General features: G+C 41.9%; 1 protein-coding gene across 1 annotated transcript in view; it reads left to right on the top strand.

Moving 5' to 3' along the window:
- The window catches only part of insra (insulin receptor a), a 56198-nt gene that overhangs the window by 9443 nt on the left and 28568 nt on the right, over nt 1-18187 (top strand). Inside the window, exon 2 of the mRNA XM_069683945.1 lies at nt 853-1401. Coding sequence (XP_069540046.1) covers nt 853-1401 — 549 coding nt within the window. The remainder of the gene's footprint in view (nt 1-852; nt 1402-18187) is intronic.

Genomic DNA, 18187 nt, shown 5'->3' with positions numbered 1-18187 from the left:
TATTTGAGTTTTGGGTAGTTTAATACTATTTAAAAAAAACAACCTATTTTTTGATACTAAATAATGAATTTAAAAAAGGAATTGACGAATAGCAGCCCTGCAGTAGCTATTTGCACTGCGTCATTGTGATGCAATAGAAAATACAGAGTGTTGAGACTGTGAAAATGTAGCCGTCTCTGTAATAGCAAAGTTTAAGAACTTCTTTATCCACCGGGCTCAAACGTTATGTCTGGGTGAGGACTGACAAAGCCACAAATCTACCACTGGTGCAATACGTGGCCATTAGTGCCTCAATCCCGCCTCGCAGCCGAATATTTTTAATGCATTAGCTAATGTTTTTTTATGGACTTGAGTTACAGAAGCAACTCCACAAATCAACTCGGCGTAACCGAGGATGAGCACAGCCTCGCTCTGATGACAGCGCTCCATATTTGACGGTGGCTCGCTGCCAGATATGCGGTTGCTAAACAGCAAAGATGGTCTGGTCTTCATCAAAGCCGGAGACATGACCGCATACTTTTCAGTAAAATATCCCCTCTAATTACCAAGAGAGCTATTTTTTATCCGTCTTTAGACCGCCTCTGATTTCTTTAACCCAGTTTTTCCAGTTTACAGAGCAGACATCTTCTCAAATGCATCAGTCACGTTCAACAGGTGTAATCCTCAAACTACTGCACAAGATAAATTGTCTTTTCTGAACTTTTGTTGCCAAAGAGTCAAAACATGTCCTGTTCATACTGACTTTCCTGTGCACCCCGGCCTTTACATAAAATGCCCTGTGCCTTTTTTGTGAATCATACACAGTATCTTGTTTCTAAAGAAGCTGCGTCTCTCCTTTTATGTCTTTTTTAGTTTGTCCAAGCAAGGACATCCGGAACAATGTGACCAACCTGCGGACGCTTGAGAACTGCACTGTGATCGAAGGCCACCTGAAGATCCTGCTCATGTTCAGGACCGTGCCAGAGGATTTCCGAGGCGTCACTTTCCCCAAACTGATGGTGATCACGGACTACCTGTTGCTCTTCAGAGTTTACGGCATGGAGAGCCTCAGCGATCTCTTTCCGAACCTTACTATCATCAGAGGCAACAACCTGTTCTTCAACTACGCCCTTGTGATGTTCGAGATGCTCCAGCTGCGAGAGATCGGCCTCCATAGCTTGATGAACATCACCCGAGGAGCGGTGAGAATTGAGAAGAACCCAGATCTCTGCTATCTCTCCACTCTGGACTGGTCCAAGATCCTGGACTCAGTGGAGGACAACTACATCATGGCTAACAAGAACGACAGGGAGTGTGGAGACGTGTGTCCAGGGACGGCCATCGGGAAGGCCACCTGCCAGACGACCACCATCAACGGACACTTCAGTGAACGCTGCTGGAGCCAGAACCACTGTCAGAGAAGTAAGTAGTCTTTTCTTTGTCTTCTTAACTTATATATCTGATCTTTATTTTTCTTAATGTTAGAACTGAAGTCAAGCAAACAAACAACAATATTACCCAGCCTTAACCCAGGACCATCACACTACATATCATGGTCCTGGATGGGTGTCAAAGGGAAACAACATTTTAGACATTTCATGAAATTTGGGTCAGAAAATATTCCACAGATGAATCAATAATGAAAGAACTGAGTCAATCAACGGGTAGCAATTTCTCAGTGTTGTCACGTTTTTAAAGTTCTTGAGGTTCATATTTAAGGCCATAAATGTAAAAATAAAAAATGCTTGTTTTTGATGGAAAGACAGTGTCCAATAGCTGTGTCCCAATCCAGGGGCTGCATCCTTCATGGGTGTCTTTAAAGGCCGATTGCGTCACAGCAGTGCGTGAAAGGCTGTCCCGATTCGAAGGCTCCTCCAGATGCGGCCGACAAATGCCCGCTAGCTACCTGTTGCTAGGCGACAGGAGCGGCGTTTGGTGACACAGTGGTAAGGACGGGAACAGCTGATGGCGCAAACAGGAAATCCTCCATAGACCAGACTGTCTCATTTCAGTTTGGCTGTAAAGGTCTATGCAGGCTGTGAATGGCGCATCCTCTGTAGAGCGCCTCCTTTGAAGGCTGCAGCCCCTGGATTGGGACATAACTAATTGATTTATTAATTAGATTATTGTCGCTGAAATGTGGCACCCCAATGACCAGAGTTAGCTTCTTGTTTAGTTCTTCTAATCACCATTATTTCCATTCCCCTTTGCTTTTGCCAAACATCCAACCATTCCGACATTGCCTGAAAATTCACCTCTGCATTTATACGAAATAAAAAACCATAAGGGTCGCTTTTTAAATCCAAAACATGTCTTACATCTCGTCAGAATGAACATGAATCGCAGCCTTACAGTTGTTTGTCAAAAGTTAGTTGTGTCCCTTTGTTGTGTTGAAATGTCAGAGCTGTGCCGTTTGCTCAGCTTTAGTTAAGTAGGCCATGCTCTGTGTCAACGCAGCTTGAACCGCACTCTGATGTGACGCAACACCTTGCCAGTTGTCTTTGAATGTTTACTCTCGATACACTGAGGGCTTGTCATTGCTCATGCTGTGTGGAGGAGGTGAAGAAGACATTAGAGACATCTCTCATTGTTCCCCTTTTTCAAGAGCAGCCCCCGTGACTTGGGACGTTCCCTGTGTGTTCTTTCCTTTACTGTAAAATGACCACCCGTTTCACACTGCCGAAGAGTTCAAGTTCGAGTGCTGAGAAGAATTTTGCGCATGGGTGCTGTCTGAACACCTTGGCTCGCACCGTTACGCAACACTGCATACACGAGTTTAACAGCTCTTTTGAAGGTGTTTCTCTGCACATGTGTGCTCTTGTTATTATTTGTTTACTGTGGTGGTTGCAATCAGTTTCTATTTGGCCGAGTGAGGGCATTATTAAGCTCTACAGTACCTTTGTTTTCATAGGGTTTCCTCTAATTAGTCTTTGCTTGAGGTGACTGCTCATAGTCATCACAAATCCTTACAGACATTTGCAGAACAGAAAGCCTTTTGTCCGATTGTGGTGAAATTAAGTGTGGTACAAATACTCACTGCAGAAATGGTTTCCTAATTGTGTGCAATGACGTTGAATCAAGACCAGACATCGACTGCCAAGCTCCGATCCCAAGTCATGGGCCTGCATTCGGCAGGGGCCGGGCCTGTGGTCTTGTGGTCTGGGACCTGTGGTTTATTGCCTACTTTCACTAAAGCATGAAAAGAGCCGTTAAGCCCGAGCTGGAACCGCAGGACAGAGTGCAAGGCATTTGTTGACCTGCTCAGATGTTGCAGCTTTTTATAGACCTACTCTAGTTCTTTAAGTTAGCATTTTCCCCCAAACTTGTTGCTTTTCTTTATTTCCCTCCTCCTCTTGTCTCAAGTGTGCCGTTGTTTCGACTCAGGTGATGTTTTTACACAAAAGGGTTTATGGATCTGATACCAAAAGATGCATTTTTATTTTTACTGAACTGTTTAAGTCCAAAACATATTTAGCTCTCAACGTAGAAGAACTGAATAATTGTGATATTGCTGTATTTTAAAAGATTTGCAATTCAAAGTAAAGGCAGTGGTTAATTGCAGTATGTGCCAGAGGTGACTGCAGGTCACACACTTTCTGTCGTCTGTACACCAACAGAAAACAAAGCTGCAGAATCACAAGGCTTGGCTTAGCTCCCATGTTTGGAGTCACAACCCATTTCCCTTCCCAGCTCCTATAACAGGGGTCACTTGAACTTCTTCCAGAGCAGCTACAGCTAATTTCCTCCTTCTTTTTTACACCAAACTGGCTGCGATTCGTTTCACAAAGTGGCTAAGTAAGGTTGCAGGAGATGCTCATTACCGAAGCTGATTCGATTTGTCTACGGGCACACACACAAACGCACGCGGCTGTAATTGGGGCAAATACGAGACATCATCCTGTGAAGTTTGAAAGTTTATTCAAGTTAGGGCCAAATTATGGTTGATATGGTTGGTCATATGACTTTGGCCAGCGTCTCACTGAGCTCCCTCAGTTCATTGGCATCCAAGTTAAACTGTGCAGATATTGACGCTTGAAGTTACTAGATGACAGTTAAACAATTGCCTCACTTATGAAATATGTATATTTTGCTGTGGGATGTAGCTCCTTAAAAAGCCTGATATTTTAGTTAATAAAAATGCCAAAAGCTAGCAGAAATGCGTTCTACTTTAGGTGAGTTCGGAGACTCCACCTTAATGTTTAGGAATAACCTCATCTATCTAGGGATGTATGTAAGTAAGTAACTAAGTGAAGCTTTATTGTATAGTGTATAGTTTTATGTATTTGTTTGGAGCATATCAGACTTAAATGTTGCCCTCAAAAACATGAAGGGCTTGAAAAAAACCAGTGTACCGGCAGTAATCAATGTTTGTGCGAGCCTTAATTGTGTGTCTAAGTGTATTATTTGTAGTCTGTGACAAACACAGGCCTCTCAAATCCCCTGCAAACAAAGCACGCCTTTATTTCCTGTAAAAAAAATGACTTGAAATTACGAGCTGGCTCGGGGGGGAAAACATTACTGCTGGGTCTATTTACTTGTAGCGAATAACCATTTCTTGCCAACCTTCATTTGCAGATAATGGCCGTTTGATTATGTTTTGGTAGTGGCTGTTATGTGGCACAGCTTTTTAGGCTGTGAGGACGTCAGCTGAGCCTGAGCTCTGAGAGAGGCTGGCAGCTGCAAATATTGGCTGTGACTCAATAAGAAATCAGGGGCTTCCCACAGAGAGATGACTCAAATATTTATATCGATTTAATAAATATTAATATATTCCACAATATTTTATGATATACAGATGTATATCTATTTTACCGGCAACTCTTTCTTTAATTTATCTGGGTTTTTGGGGGCATTTTATATCGAGAGAGATGACAGGAAACGCGGGTAGAGGGAGATGGGGAATGACATGTAACAGTACTTGCCTGACTCAAATCATAAATGTTTTGGTTGATCTTCAGCGCAGGAAAACCCCCTAACTCTTTAAGGTTGCCCCTAATCGTGCATATCTAATGATCTCTTTATTTGAATTTGGGGCGAACGAAGCATGAAGAACTTTCTTAGTCATATGGGTTCACATGAGTTTGCTTACTGTAAAATGTAATTGTGTGAAAGGGTGTTTCCTTTTTCAGTTTCATGTGTATGAACAACTTGGTACACAACATCTGTTAAGTATTTCTTTTTGAGCTTTGGCTTAGATAGAGGGGCACTTTAGTGATGGGGGTGATAGGAACAGCTTGCATTAATTGACTCATTTAAACTTAATTTTTTTTGTCTTTTACATTTGCTTTTTAGGACTTTTTATAAGTTTAAAAATCCTATAAAGCCTTGAATTTAATCTACAGACCTGTAGCAAATGGCACAAACACATACAGGTAAAGGAAGCTCATCCTCTCATTATGGATAAGTGCCAACTTCTGCAATCCTCTAAGCATTTTTCATTGGTGAATCCTGCCATCTCTTGTAGTTGTACAGCCATGCCTTGATTTCTATTATACTTATGTCAGTTAAACTTGGAGAACCCTGCAGAAACCTGCAGATAAAAATTGTTTTCTATTGCTGTAAATGTGCCATAAAGCTTCTTTTGATGTCTATTATGTTTTTTTGTTATCCAGCGCAGCTCACGTTTGTTCTCACTGAGGACTAGCTTCTGTTGCAGGCCTTCCACCAAGCCCACAGATATAAATCAGCATGTATCCCCCATGGGGCCGCTGTTTTACACACACAGATTATTAAAAGTGATCTTAATCATCCACCCTCTGCCTGAGATGAGACACCCAGGGGGGTGCTGTCGTCTCCCTCCGCAGCCGCAGCAACAGCTTTGGCAGTGTTTGGGTTGAGCGATCTGTTACATATTTAATAAGCTCCCATAAGGTGGCGAACAGCTCTCAGCAGACGCCTCACACTCTGATTGGGGTTGTCCCTTTCCACACTTGTAGCATGTGTTCCCGTGTCGCCTGTGAGCAGAGGGAGACGACTGATGCATTAATGCAGGCTGTCACAATTAGAGTATTGCTATGAATCACATTTGAGCCAGGTCAGGTGAGGACCCGCTGCCGGACCTCTCTCGATATGGACGTTCCAAATATACTCTTGGCTCGCATCGCATACGTCTGTCCACCAATCACAAGATGGGCTTGGAGATTTGTCAGGGTCAGTGTGTGTAATGGCAACACAGACACAGAGTATAAATCACTCATGGACATAACCTCTGTGTGTGTGCGTGCAGACAAAGTGGACAGCTATTGTTTAGTCTTGCTGCTAGGAAACAGGAGAGTAACACTGTGGTGTAATCGTGGAAATGAACACATCGGTCATTCAGCCAGGCCGTATCGGAAGGAAAAGCGAGGTCGCCGGTCAGGGGGATGGTTTTCTGTCTCACAGTTGACCCTCAGCTCTCCCCTCTGACGACCTTGCCGCAGCTCCCACACGCAACATTCGGCGCTGGCGCCACGATCCTTTTCCACCCTCAACAATGGTGGTCGTAGAAAAGATTGCGGAGCGTTCTTCCCAATTGTTTCCTGTCTTTGTTGGTATGCTTCCGCTCTGAGGTTATGAATGGACACGGGGGCCTGGGATGCAGCCTCGGTCGGGGCAGACACTTTTATGAGCCCAAAATACTGATGCGTGACCCTTGGAGGTCAAACTGGAAAGAGGACAAACTTAGCTGCTTGTAAAGCTGTCTGTGGGGAAAAAAGCAGATATTGTTACTGGGCTTTATTATTTTGAGGTGGAAGTGACCCCTGGTGTGACAAAACATGAGGAAGCTTTATTATATCGTCTGGACTTCTGAAAAGTTTCGCTGTATGTGACTTTATACCTGTCGAAGGTTTAAAGACGCTGCTCTGTGATGTCTCTCTGACCGGTTGAGGACAGTTGTATTTGACAGTGAATTTTTAAAGCTTCATGTGTTCATAGCCTTCAAAAAAATCAACCAGCCTGAAAGCCAAGCGAGCCCGTCATCCTCCCATCACATGAATCACTACTTCTATTCCTATTTTTGTCACGGCCACCATTCATTCTGTATCCTCTATATAATAATAAACCTGGACGCTTAAACTGTGTAGCCTTTTGCACATGGTTGCGCTCATCTGTTGCAAGAAGTACTGTAACTAAATTGCCTTTAAGCCTAAATGAAGGTGATAGAAAATCGACATTCTTGCACATATAAACAGTGATTCCACCAAATGAAAACTAACATAGACAAACCTGCTTACATTTTCTTTCCTCACAGTGTGTGAAATAGATTTTCCATCACACCTCCAAAATAAAGCCTGCTGTGATTCGATTACAAGTTCATAGATCTCACATAGTGTTGGAACAAACGCCATCCAAACGCAATATATACCGTACATGCACATATGGCCGGCGAGTTCACAAGGTAAAGGCCACAGCGTTTCTTATATTCTCACCTATAAAGAAACACTACAACCCTGGCATCGTGTCGTTTCTTTTCCTTTGTTGATTGTTTCACTGTGAGAAAGCTTTTAAACCAATATTCAACCCGTCTGTGGCTTTGCCTTTCATTTTGGTTTCTTTGCCTGTCCCAGATAAGTGCTTCTTCCTTTTTTACCTTGGGTGCTAAGAAGGATAAAAACAGTGTCACAAAGGGCTTTACAGTTTCAAACAGGAAGCTAGAATGGCATTTAGAACACAGACCTGTGCCAAAAACAATTGCCCAGTCCTCTTAATTATACAAATCTACTTGTGCAACCGCTATATACCGTACTTGTGGATATATTTCCAAAAGTATTTGAATGATTTTAAAATATGGTCGTGCCTTAATGAGGCCTCATTTACCTTTTAATTAGACATATTTCAGAAACGTAGAATACATACAAGAAAAGGAGAAAACACTTTATTATGATGAACGTATGTACCGAAACCAATTGAGTTTTCACTGAAATAACATCACGACCGTGGCAGCTTCTTATCAAAAACAGTTGTTACTAATAAACTGTGAGCTCACCAGGGAGGAATGTGTACTTTCTCAACAGTCGGGTCCAAATCTGGTCCAAAATTTAATGGCCTCTTCGCCTGGTCCATGCTCCACCCTTCCAGCAATCAAGCTTTTGTTCTTTCTGCAATCCTACTGAAAACACACAGACAACAGCACGGAAAACCTCCTTGGTGGAGGTAATAAAACTTAATGCAAAGGCGTGCAAAAAAAACAAATAAGGGCGAGGAAGCACTTTTAATAAAACAGTCTGGAAATGATTATTGAAAAATACATCTAAAAGAAAATGAATCTGCTGCAGCTGATTTTTCTTTGTACTGGCTGTGGCATAACTTCAGAAATGTTACCAACTAATCTTCTGTTTGGAGCCCTATAACCAAATTAGCTAACTAAGTTTCTGATTTAAACTATTTAATCTGCAAAAACTTTGTTTGCAGTGAGCCGTAAAAAGAATAAAGGGAATCAGACAAGATCAGACAGATGCATGGAAGTCATAAAAATCCAACCCCTTTCCCCCCCCACCCTCAAGAGTCTACTCTTTTCATGGCTCAGTATGCAGAGAGCTAGTCTACTAGCCTAAATCTACACACACACACACACACACTCCTTTGAGCTGACTTAACTGCTCTGGCACTCAGTCTTGTGGAGCTGCACCCTGCGAACCCTCGGCGGCGTTCAGCTACTGGAGCCTTTCCCATGGAATCCCAGACATTTCAGGCATCTGTTAAAGCGGGGCCGACAGGCGTTTCTTCACCGCTGTACGCGCTCACGCTCACCACAGCCATCCGATTTACAGCGGCTCACTGCTGTTTTACTACGGGTTTAATCTGATCCGCAGGAAAATGTTACTTTTATCTACTCTCACAAGCTACATGCAACCTTGATCCAGATGTTTATTTATTAGTTTATTCAGTCATTACTTATAAAAAGAGGACTGTTGCACTGACATGTACAAAATATACTAAATATCGCTGTTGTTGAATATGATAAAGTCTCATTTCTTCAGTGCCAACGCCTGAAATTGTCTTATTTGTACTCAAGGCTATAAATGAATGAAATGAAAAACATAATTAAATGATGCTCTGAGTCTGTTGTGCTGGGAGTCTGCTCAGGGACTGGAGTGGATTTATTGAGATTGATTGATTTGGCCTCTTAGTGCAGGAAAGCTTTTGAGTGAGCGAGTGTTTTCACTGTCCTCCAAGAAAAACGCTCAATAGAAAATAAATTGTGGAAATGTCAAAGTAGAAGCTGGCAATGAATGCTGATAATTTTACCTCTACAATGGGAATTCATCTGCACAAAACTTTGCCTTTTACATGTTAGAAATTAGTTAGAAAAACAAAGTTTCATAGAGCTCAAGGTGACCTCCTTAAATAACTAGTTTTGCTTGACTAATGGTTAAAAACACACATAATTTCAGCTTACAGTGATATTAAACAAACAAAAGCCTTCTGACAAGCTTGAACAAGAGAGTTTGACATCAACAGTTACCAGTGTTTTGTCGGCTCGTGTGTTATAAAACAGACCACATCTTTTTAATTGATATTCTCATATTTTCATGGGTTTCACATGTTTGGGTGTTTATTGTTGTAAAAAGGGAAAACTACATAATTCCGTGTTTTTACAGAATTACATTTTTAAAAAGGTCGCCTTTGAAATGGGCCGTTCAGAACGGCTGCAGGTTTCCACGTAGAACCTTGCTTTCGCTAAAATCGACCAATCGTCATTCACCATCATTCACCTGAGGCTGCCTTCTTGCACGAGCTTGTAGTCAAGTCGTCGTCAAGATTTCAACTTACCATTCCGATACCTTCTGCCGATTCTGGCTCGTACATGTAAGGCCGAATAACAGATCCTAGAGCAGCCGTGTTTTCTACAACTTTAGAGTGACGGCCGTTCCCACACATGGGATCGCACACTCGTGGCTGAGGTCTGACCTTTGAATGGCAAAACGGCTTGTTTGTCTCAGGAGGAAGGAGAAGCTCTGAAAAATAATGAAATTAAAATATGTCTGCAGTTTTTAAAATGAAACAAACTTTACCAACGTGATTCAGAAACGCATGAGAATAATACAAAATTGATTGCATAGCTAAAATATGTCCCCTTTTAGTCAAAAGATCCTTCATTTATCAGAAATGTGGCCCTTGCCGGTTCAGCTCTGTGGTTAAATCACGCAGGCCATGTACAGAGGCTACAGTCTTGATGCGGTGGCCCCGGGTTTGACTCACACCCTCTGCCCTTTGCCGCGTGTCATCCCCACTCTCTCTTTGCCTGTTTCCAAGGCTATCCACTGTCCTCTCACTCAATTAAGGCTTAAAAGGCCAAAAGAATAATCTACAAAAAATGTGGCCATAAGTTTCTGTTTCTGTAAGAGTAATTCTTGCCTCAGTCTTTATCACTAGTCATGCTCAAATCTCTTTTTTTATTCAACACAATCTGCTGCTGCTACTTCTGGAATCACAAAATACAAGCACTCAGAAAGACGAAAGCGTCATAATGCCATCTTCACCAAAAGAGCAGCACCAACTCTTTCTGACTGTCCTAACAAATGCATTAACCATTAGTGAGGTAGAAGAGGAGACAAAAACACCGTAACTGGCCCCGTCGGCACGTTAAGCCTTCAGCTAAATGAAGAAACACAAAATCTTAAGTGTGCTCTGGCGGCTTCTTTCTCGCTGCTCACACTTCTTTTTCATCTCTCCTGTGGGCTGCTGCACACTACTAAAGATAATTTGCGTCAATTTAAATAAAGACAAAGGGTTTTGTGATGTAGCATTAATGTGACATAAATTCTTCTAGGTAGTCTTTATTGCAGCCTGACACCGAGGCCTGGAAGGAAATGAAGATTCAAGGCCGTGGCGTGCGTCATTTGCCTGTCGAGCAGGCAGCGTAATTGCCCATCAATGAGAGCACAGTGTTTTATCATTTCTATTCCAGTCACGGACAAACTGGATATCCTGCCTTCTGATGACAGGGGCGACAGGGCAGCATTCAAAACAAAAAGTGCTTTTCCATGTTGTTTGTGTGTTTTTGTTCTATTAACGGAGGCCGAGGCCGGTTAATGAAATTGTTTACGGTTCCTGTTGGTACCAGAGCGTCTCAAACGAGCCGTGCTGCTGCTGCTGAGTCAGAGCGGCTGACACGTGGTGAGAGAGAAAAAACGAGACAAATAAACCAAGGTCATCAGCCTTTGCTATTTATACAGACACGCTCCGGCAAGAAAGAAGAACATTTTCATATGACGTCCTTCATTTTGGCTCAATTTGAATTGGCTTTATCACAGGTTGTTGTCAGTCAATATTTTTTCCACCTGTGTTTTGATACTTGATTGAATACTTTGACGTCAGACTGTCCTCACTGATATCCTTCTTCTGTGTCAAATTTATGAAACTTAAACACATTAAATCTCTTAACAGCCACAGCTCAGACAAGGTGACTCTCAGCTTTGATGGGAGAACTTAAGCAGGTATTTTAATCATCAATTGATCAGTTTTTAATATTCAGATTAATTGTTCAGTATATTAACACCCATACATTAATATATTCTCAGTTGGGGCAGTGTGTGTATTCCTCTTATCAGCGGCGCCTCGTCCCGGTGCTCGTTAACGCTCTGACTACATACAGGCTTGCTAACGGAGCGGACGTGCAGCTGTTTACTTTTAGTGGCTACACCTGCAGCGCACACACGGTGTGAGGTTGTGTGTGTCAACAGGAAGTAGGAGACAGTGAGCTTCCATTCCCAAGAGTTACCGTCACCAGGCTGATTAAACATACATTTGAACATCATTAGAAAGTAGTAGTAGGTATACCATATAAATAAAACAACTGCAGCCCACAAGTCTATTTGTACTTACTGTAAGAAACGTGTCGCTCCACCTGAACCATTCAGGTGTCAGAGTCACTGAACCAGGAGTGATAAAAGAAGGGCAGGGGTTTTGTTTTGTTAGAGCAAAATAGACTTAAAAGTCTGGTATGATAAATGTTTCTTATTTTTTTATTTCATAATAAATATTGCAGAACAAAAAGTTATTGCGATGTCACTTTTTTTCCAATTTCGTGCAGCCCTATTCCATATCAAAGTTTCCAAGAGCCGTTTTCAAAAAAAGAAATACCTTCTTTTTTTTTTGTTTCGTCTGACCAACAGTCCAAAACCCAAAGTGTTTTAGCTACAATCCCATAATACAAAAACAAACATTTCAGAAGATAAAACGAGCATACATCTGGCATTTTTGCTTTGAAATGGACTCAAAACAAATTAATCAATTATTTAAATAGTTGCAGATTAACTTTCTAGCGATGGACTTCTAGATTGTTTCAACTCTACAATGATTAATACAAAGAAATGGTGTGATCCCTCGAGCATGAGACGTTGAAAACAAGGAAGCGGTTGGTCTTTTTAGGTTAATGAATCGTATCAGCTCCACCTGGTCGTACTTTTCCACCTCTTCATAAATGTCTTTTGGTGACCCTCCAAACATCCATGTGACTTCTCTTTCGTCATCGACGCACAATTTGTGCAGTTTTTACAGATAAATATTTGACTATAAGTAATTACCCTCAACTGAAGGCATGAAGTCATATGAACTCTGACCTGTGAGATGTTACCTGAAATGTCTTCAGTAAACACAGCCTGGGGATGTAATGATAGCCCAAGGCCTCACAAACTCATGAATTAATTGTCTCCTGAAATGTCATTGGGCGTTTCATAGATAATTAACACTGTAGCCTTCCCAATGTTCCTGTCAATACAAAACTCTTTCCAAAGTCAACACCTACACTCAAATATCATGTGCTCAGCGAATTGATTCATTGTTTACTTCATGTCCCCACATCTATCCATCTTCATTCACCTGCATCTATCTCCTTCTTATTTGAGGTGCAGAGGGAGCTGCAGTTGACAGATACGATGTTTGGAAGTAGAAATTGGAAGTATGTAACATCTGTTTCTCACTAGCAGAGAGGAAACCAGGCAGTGCTGTATTAATGACAGACGCTAGTGCACATGGGGACAGAGAAAACAGTCATCACCACCGCAGGCAAGTGAGGCAAAATCATACATTTAATTTGCTAAGGGCATCATCATGGATATTGATTCAGTTATAGGACTTGAAACGTTAAAGATGGCGCACTCTGATGTTATTTGTTATATTCAAATTGGACTGAACAAAGGAAAAAAGGCTCGGAAGTCTGGCTCGTATTTGCAGCCATCTTGAATTCTGTCTTCTGCTGGCACTGTAAAGTTAAACCATTGTGTTTGCAGTGACCTGGAGGTTATGGAGCCTACAATACTCTACAAACCACTCTGAAGGCATTCTGTCATAACAAACGCTGAAAACAACCTCATATAGCAGCCTGATGACGGAAAGATAATTAAAGATGTTGACCTGTGGTGACCTTCTCTTATATACCACCTAGTTAGTGACGACACCATTCAGCTGTAAGATCAGTGTACTGTTACTATGGTTATCCTGAAATACACACCTTTAAAATAACAACACCTTTGGCATATCTTTGTAGTTCCCACATTCAGTTGACAACAAATGGGTGATAAAATGTGTTTACTTTACACTTCCAGTATAATCCGCTAGAAAAATAGGACTCTGACGAGCAGGACTTTAAGCCAAAACTTCTGATGGTTGACTGGGTCCATTAAACAGAGTTGTTGCAGTGAATGAAGCTCAGGCTCAGTCCTGTATACAGTTTGGTGAAGTTGCACCAGCATGACTGTTGTAACAAACTCAGATGTAGCCAACAGGAACAAATGAATTAGCCAGGAGGGAATGGCCGAACACAATCTGCATAAGAAACACGGCTAGAAAAAGCTCTCAATGGGTCAAACAGTTGGATTGAGGTTATTGAGCAACAACCTTTGATTTTTATACTGTATGTGGGATGTTGCATTGGTGGCTGCATTTGATTTTCATGCTGTAAAAATTAGTTGATTACTTGCGCAACTAAAATGCTCTCTCTCAAAATCTGTCATATTTTATTTATATTGCGACAAATCACAACAAAAGTTTCTCATGGCACTATGCATACAGACCAGGTCTAAACTGTACTAATATCAATTAAAGAAAGGCCTGACATTGTTCCACCAATGAGCAAGCACTTGGTAACAGAGGCAAAGGAACAACTTCCTTTTAATTGGCAGAAACCTCGAGCAGAACAAGCCTCAAGCCCCTTTTCCACTGGTCAAAAAAAACGCTATGACCCGCTAATGTCTGGCTTTTTTGCTTAGTGGGAACAATCAGCATTCAGACCCGGGTCAAATAACTCTGCAGTAGACCCAGGTAATTATCTCCTTGGCGCCCATCGGCATTGATGGGAACACAAAACACAGGTCGACACGCTAATCTCCGCCCCCTTTCCGACACGATGCTATGCTCCGTTGGTAACTTTTGCGACTCCTTGTCATCTCAGCTACAAATTCTGCCCGTCTCCGTCCAAGCAGCAAATTTGTCAGATAAACAGACTGAATGAGTAATAGATACAATAAAGACCTAACCACCGTAACATCTTCACTGTTTGCTAACCCTGTCTCTGCCGCATTTGTGACGTCAGGTGGTGACGCAGCAGAAAAGAGACGGCAAGGAGTATACTCCAGTGACGATGGGAAAAGAGACAATCGGAAGGTCTCCCCGGGCCTGACAAGCCCGTGTCAACGCTCTAAAAATGGTGGGAAAGGGGTATCATTGGTGACCAGCCATCGATGGGCTCTGTCAGGTTGTTGATTGAATATCTTTGGACAAAAGAACCTGAAGACATCACCATGGGCACAGGGAATCTTTTATGGATCAATCTATAATTCAAAAAGTTGTGAGTTGCACCAGTTCTTAAGATACAAATATCTTTCTTTTTTGCCCTTTTTTATAGTATTAGCATTAGCATGACCTCATTATCCCAAAATATGTAGTCAGCTGTTGTGGACTGAGTGCTGTGTAGACCATGTCATTTGAACATGAATCACTCTACTGAGTTAACTTTAGTAGTTTATTCTGAACTCAGATTGCTGTCAGTTTGTTTTAAATTGTCAAAAGTGTTGGAAAAATGCAGGATCAGCATTTTCAAAAGTCCTTTATTTGATCTTCTGAAGATCGTTCTTTCTGGACCTTCAGCAAAAACGTTCTTTCATACGAAACTAAACACTGCCCTCGTCATGGACCTGGAATTTTAATTACTGACCAGCGCACCACCGCATTCCTGTTCTATACAAAAAAGCCTGAATAAGCTGCTGTTTCGTCACTGCTAAAAAAAGAAACTTGGAAAAACTCACCACAAAATGATTTAGGGACGATTGCGGTTAATGACAAGTACAGAGGCTCTTAATTTTAGGCAGAAATCCCAGAGCTAAGGGTACAGAGTGAAGTGTTTGTAATGCATTTTGGTGTTGGTAGAAATAACACAGAGAAAACTCTTTCTACAGTGTGTTTGTATTGGTTGCAGACAGCAGACAAGGAACCATTATAAACTGTATGAGTCATTTCTTGCAAGCAATGTGGATTCTTTCTTCCTTTTCCGACACCCCGCACTGTTGAAACTTGCTGCTGGCTTGCAGGCTGCGCAAATACCTCTCATTTCCAAGTTGGCATCACCCTGACAGTGTGTATTCATGTCTGTTACACAGCGACCGGAGTTGTGTCCGTTTGTTGTTGATTTCAGGGATTGAGTGTCTCATTGTGTGGCTCTGTCCCCCCCCCCCCCCCCCCCCTCCACTCATCCAAGTGAAACCTCTGCTGATGAGATAAAGAGCCAGGCATTTCTGCTGCATTATTCCCCGGCCTTCATGTGATCCTGCTGCACTTTGCACAAACCCCATGACAAGAGATCAGACAGGCCCTGACCAGCGTGCCACAGGAACCAGAGTAATAAGGACAAGGAGACAACCGATACACATTTAGACAGTTTTTTTTTTAAGCCAGTGGTAAACAGACCTAAGTCCAACTGCCGACCCAGCACTTGCCTCTCACAAACCTCATAGATTTATTGTTGTCGAGTGATTTCACTCTGTCCAAATGGAAGATAAGTAGTTGAGATGCTGACAAGAGCAAACTCAAGCTGAGCAGAACTAATCGACACGGACTAAAGTGAGAAAAGACCTCTGCTCTTCATGAACAGTGCTGGCTGAGGAGTTTGGAGTGATAATAAAGAATGTGGGCCTGTATTAAGAGATTTGCATGTTTTAAGGAAAGAATGACAAACACTCTCCTCAGCGTCCTTCTCGCTCTGGGAGATCAAAGACGGCTTGGGGTGGCCCCACTCTCAAAGGTCCTCAGGGTCTCGACCTTGAAAACCTTTTTGACAAGCACACAAGAAACAAGTTTATCTCCTTCAGTGTGGTCACTGTTGTTGATATTATAAACACCTCTGTGATGTCCTGCAGTGAATAATACTGCTAATTTAAGCTCGACTACCAGCGTTGATCGCAGCTTGGCACACATGTCCGAGTCAGCTGCTGGTAAGGTGAACTGTTGAAATCTTTTGGACAGTGAGTGGTTTGTTTTGGTGCTTCATGAAAGTGCTCACCCACTTGTTGTTTGAGGTGGCACTCGCTGCATGTCTGAAGCTCGACATCAGTCACCCAAATTGATCGACCTACATTAACCCGTGTTTTTTTTTTCTTCCCCTACAAGTCTGCACCCACTGCGCTGCTTCCAATATTTGCAATGCATTAGCAATGTTCAGGCTGCAACTGACGAGCACTATCTTAAAATCATCTGTGATTTAAATATCAAACAAAATGTGTTAACGAAGCAAATAGTTTCAGACCTACTTTAAACATAATATGCAACTAACTGTATTTTTCTATCGTCTGTTGATTGGTGGGTTATTTTATTTATAAGTATAATAAATGTATTAATTAGTTCAATATAGCCAGCATAATCAGTCATATACATGAACCCTTAACCTAGAAGGTCAGATAGAGATTAAAATCTTTTTACAAGTCAGGGCGCTGGTTTAGCTCGGTTGGTAGAGCAGGCGCCTCAGTCCTCAACGCGCTGATCACAGGCCGATCGTTAAGTGCATTTCTCTGGTTAGAAATGAGTCAAAGTGATGATGATTAAAAGGCCTGATCTTACTCAGAACTGTTAGAAAGAAAACATTTCCCCTGACATCATTTAAAAATATACTGTACAGGGGCGCTGTTCAGCTCGGTCGGTAGAGCAGGCGCCCCATGTACAGAGGCTACAGTCCTCGTCGCACTGATCGCAGGTTCGACTCCCGGTCTGACGATCATTTGGTGCATGTCATGCCTCACTCTCTACTCCCAACATTTCCTGTCTATCTTCAGCTGTCCTACAAATAAAGCGAAAGGCCAAAAAAATAATCTTTAAAAAAAAAAATATATATATATTTATATATATATATATATATACTGTACAGTGTAGGGATAGACCGATTATCGGCCGGGCCAGTTATCGGCGCCGATATTTGGCATTTTGACACATATCGGCATCAGCTTTTTTTTTTTCTTCAATTTTTTTTCAATTTTTTTTTTTTTTTAATCTGATGGCCAATAAGAGATCAATTTAAAACTGGGTTATTTTGGCTCTGATGCATATGCTTAAAGGCATTTAATCAAAGTTAAGTGTTGGAGTTTGTATTATTCAAAATTTTGACGCCAATATTTTCACTTTTACTGCAAATGAATATCAGCTTCAAATATCGGTTATCGGCCTCCTTGACTACTAATAATTGGTATCGGCCCTGAAAAAACCATATCGGTCTATCTCTAGTACAGTGTACAAAAACCTCGTCTGAAATACTTCTTAAACTGACAGCAGCAGTCAGAAAGGAGTCCTCAGCTGTTCACACAGATACCTCGATCTGAAGGGATTTTGTTCAGGTGTTGCAGTGCTGTAAAAGGTGGTGATAACTCCTAATGCGTTGTGGACATGATGAGACATGCTGCATCCCCCGAGGCAGCGAGCTGTTCAACACTGTAGTAACAGAACGTGGATTTTCTCTGCATGAATTTGAACCCATTTACTACAGAAAGCTGAAAGTTTCTCTCAACAAGGACTAATGAATAGAAAGGTTTCGCCTGAGAGTGTGTTCCTCCCTCTGTCCATCCAAAGTTAATCTGCATTACAAACAAAACATTGAGTATTTCATTAGAACTACTTGTGCTTTCAACAAACACAAAAGAAGCTCATTTGTACTAGTTAGAAACAGAGTGCAGCAGTGCAGCTCTTTTTTTCTTCAGCCTGTTTCTATGTGGCTCTCGGGCTGATTTTTTTGAGTACCACCCATCTC

The sequence above is a fragment of the Semicossyphus pulcher genome, unplaced genomic scaffold, assembly GCF_022749685.1.
Source record: "Semicossyphus pulcher isolate SPU_LCO1_2020_fin unplaced genomic scaffold, fSemPul1.0.p SCAF_7, whole genome shotgun sequence".
In the NCBI taxonomy this organism is placed as follows: Eukaryota; Metazoa; Chordata; class Actinopteri; order Labriformes; family Labridae; genus Semicossyphus; species Semicossyphus pulcher.
Note: the sequence above shows the minus strand (reverse complement) of the source record. Positions and strands in the feature narration are given on the sequence as shown.